Source organism: Lycium barbarum, chromosome 11 (assembly GCF_019175385.1).
Source record: "Lycium barbarum isolate Lr01 chromosome 11, ASM1917538v2, whole genome shotgun sequence".
NCBI classification, from domain to species: domain Eukaryota; kingdom Viridiplantae; phylum Streptophyta; class Magnoliopsida; order Solanales; family Solanaceae; genus Lycium; species Lycium barbarum.
Genome location: NC_083347.1, coordinates 23,042,163 through 23,044,356, shown reverse-complemented (window position 1 = coordinate 23,044,356; position 2,194 = coordinate 23,042,163). Strand labels below are relative to the sequence as shown.

Here is a 2,194-nt window from a genome sequence, read left to right as displayed (position 1 = left end):
TTGTATCCATCATAGCTGGAAATTTTTTCATCATGATCAAAAAGAAGATATGTCTGTTCTCAGGAGCTAATTTTTAACACCCTTCAAGCCTATGGAAGATATACATGCATCCCTAGAACGAATTTCAGCCATCATCGGTCCATAATCAACCATGAATATTCTATCATGAGGAACTGTCATTGTCATTCTCATCTATATGGATCATTTCCCAGGACAACATCAATCACCAGAGAAGTACCAGTGGCTTAAAAGAGAGGTAAGAAAGCATAACAGAACCTTTTCCAGGAAAGATTCCTCATTTCCAACTTCTAGAAAAAGCAGCTCTTGGAATCTTAGTTTTATTTCAAGAAAACCATCAATATACAAGAATAAATTGGAATAACTACAAAAAAGAAATGATACATGTTATCCTGAATCATTCACACCAAGGTTACACACAAAATACAAACACAAGAATATTGCAAGTTGGGAACAAAGGGCAAAAACTGCTCTTAACTATTCACGACTGCACAGTGCTTCCTAATCTCACCAGCAGAGCCTGTCTTGACTTCAATCGTGCCCATTTTCTCCATGGCTAGACCAAATTCGGCATTAAATTGTTTGAGTGATCCTTGTACTAGCTGGTTGATGTATGACTTTGTTGTCGCACTTTTTGTCAAGGCTGCATCAGATTGGAATAGCCCTTTTCTCTTGAGCACTAGCTTAAAGTAGCTAAGATCAAATTTACTTGAACTGCCAGGATCCATTTCAACAATTGTGGTATTGTCATTGATTGATTTGCATTTCTTCATCTTAAGATTAGCTGCATATCCGCTGTCTAGAGATGGATCTTGTTTGCCCCAAACTCCGGTAAAATTGTATAAACGTGATGAAAATGAGGGGCAGTGGGAGACTCCTATGGTATGCGCACCTGATAGAAAATTGTTCGTAGTATTAATGATTTTTTATGTTTGTCCAAAAGACCTGAATTTATGGAAAATCTCGATATCACAGAAGCACAAATCAGTATCACTGTACTAATTTACACTTACCAGACAAAAGGACCAAGTCTTTTAGGTCAAGACCCTTGCTGGCAAAAGAAGTCTGGAGACTGGAAAAGTTACTAGTTGGAGGAGGAATGTTTGCCAAGGCTTCCGAGGCGTTTGATATTCTTCCATCTCTTCTACCAGTTGGAACATTCCAGTAAGGGCCTCCCTGAAGAAAAAAGGAGATAAAGATTAAGGACATGATATACCCGTTTCATGCTTACAAAAATTAGTTATCTCAGGTTCTATTATTGGCTTTGACAATAACCTCAGCTCTATTTATTGGTCTGAGCAAGATATGCCTATAAGCAAATATGGTCCGCAAGTTTGAAACTAGTTTAGATGTTGGTTCAAGTCTTTTACTTACTGTGACCACAACAGAGTCTCTAGCAACCAAGGCAACAATATCTGCACAAGAGACAACTCCAGGGCATTCAGCTTCAACTGCTTTCTTCACACCATCAATGAATGAGAAACCTCTCAGTGTTTGATTAGGAACAGCCACTTTTTCAGTCTGATTTTTTGTGCTCGAAGTGAAATTCAGGAGTACAGAACCATCACAGCCCTGTAACAACCCAATTAAGAAAATCAGGAAACTACATTACTTCAAGAATGTTCTTCATATGAAATGAGGTATAAACTTACCCTGACAAAGCAATCATGGAAATGCATCCTTAGCAAGGCAGCTGCAAGAGATGGAGCATTTGGAATTTGTTTTTGCACATAATCTTGAATTATCTTCTCTGCTTGTGGGCAGCTCTTTGCATAGAAGTTGAGTTGTAACTGAGCATTGCTAGAACTCACTATTCCTAGTAAAATACACAGCACAAGAAAATTACCCCAATTGCCAAAACTAGCCATTTTAGTTACTTTCTTTTTGCAACTTCAGAAAGGGGGCTCTTTCTTTGTTCGAGTTGCTACACACATTAACTCCAAATGGATCAGAGAGAATTTATAGGCACATTGCTTTAGCTAACTTGTGTTAGTTTGTCATTCTCCATCTTTTTATTACATAGGAAAATAGGTTTGTTAGGGTCTGTCTCTTTCATTCAGTTAGATACATTGTAGACTGTCTCTTTCGTTCAATGAGGTTTATATGTCATGATCATACTGATTGACCTGTCACATATTACACACATAAACTAATCTTCTTTTTCAAAGATTGATAA

General features: G+C 37.6%; 1 protein-coding gene across 1 annotated transcript; it reads right to left on the bottom strand.

Annotated features, from left to right (window-relative positions):
• Nucleotides 1-329: 329 nt before the first annotated feature.
• On the bottom strand, nucleotides 330-1,966 carry LOC132618022 (peroxidase 3-like). Its single transcript, XM_060333089.1, has 4 exons — nucleotides 1,671-1,966; nucleotides 1,393-1,590; nucleotides 1,032-1,194; nucleotides 330-910 (listed from the first exon to the last, which is right to left on the bottom strand). Exons 1-4 carry the CDS (start codon nucleotides 1,884-1,886, stop codon nucleotides 492-494), a joined length of 996 nt encoding a protein of 331 aa, XP_060189072.1. The 5' UTR covers nucleotides 1,887-1,966; the 3' UTR covers nucleotides 330-491.
• Between the last annotated feature and the right edge of the window lie 228 nt (nucleotides 1,967-2,194).

What these genes read in the sequence shown, in the direction of transcription:
- LOC132618022 (XM_060333089.1), bottom strand. Translation starts at nt 1,886, where the DNA reads ATGGCTAGTTTTGGCAATTGGGGTAATTTTCTTGTGCTGTGTATTTTA. An exon ending in GAGACTCTGTTGTGGTCACA is followed by an intron (nt 1,195 to 1,392) that starts GTAAGTAAAAGA and finishes TTTTTTCTTCAG; the next exon opens with GGAGGCCCTTACTGGAATGT. An exon ending in AGACTTGGTCCTTTTGTCTG is followed by an intron (nt 911 to 1,031) that starts GTAAGTGTAAAT and finishes ATTTTCTATCAG; the next exon opens with GTGCGCATACCATAGGAGTC.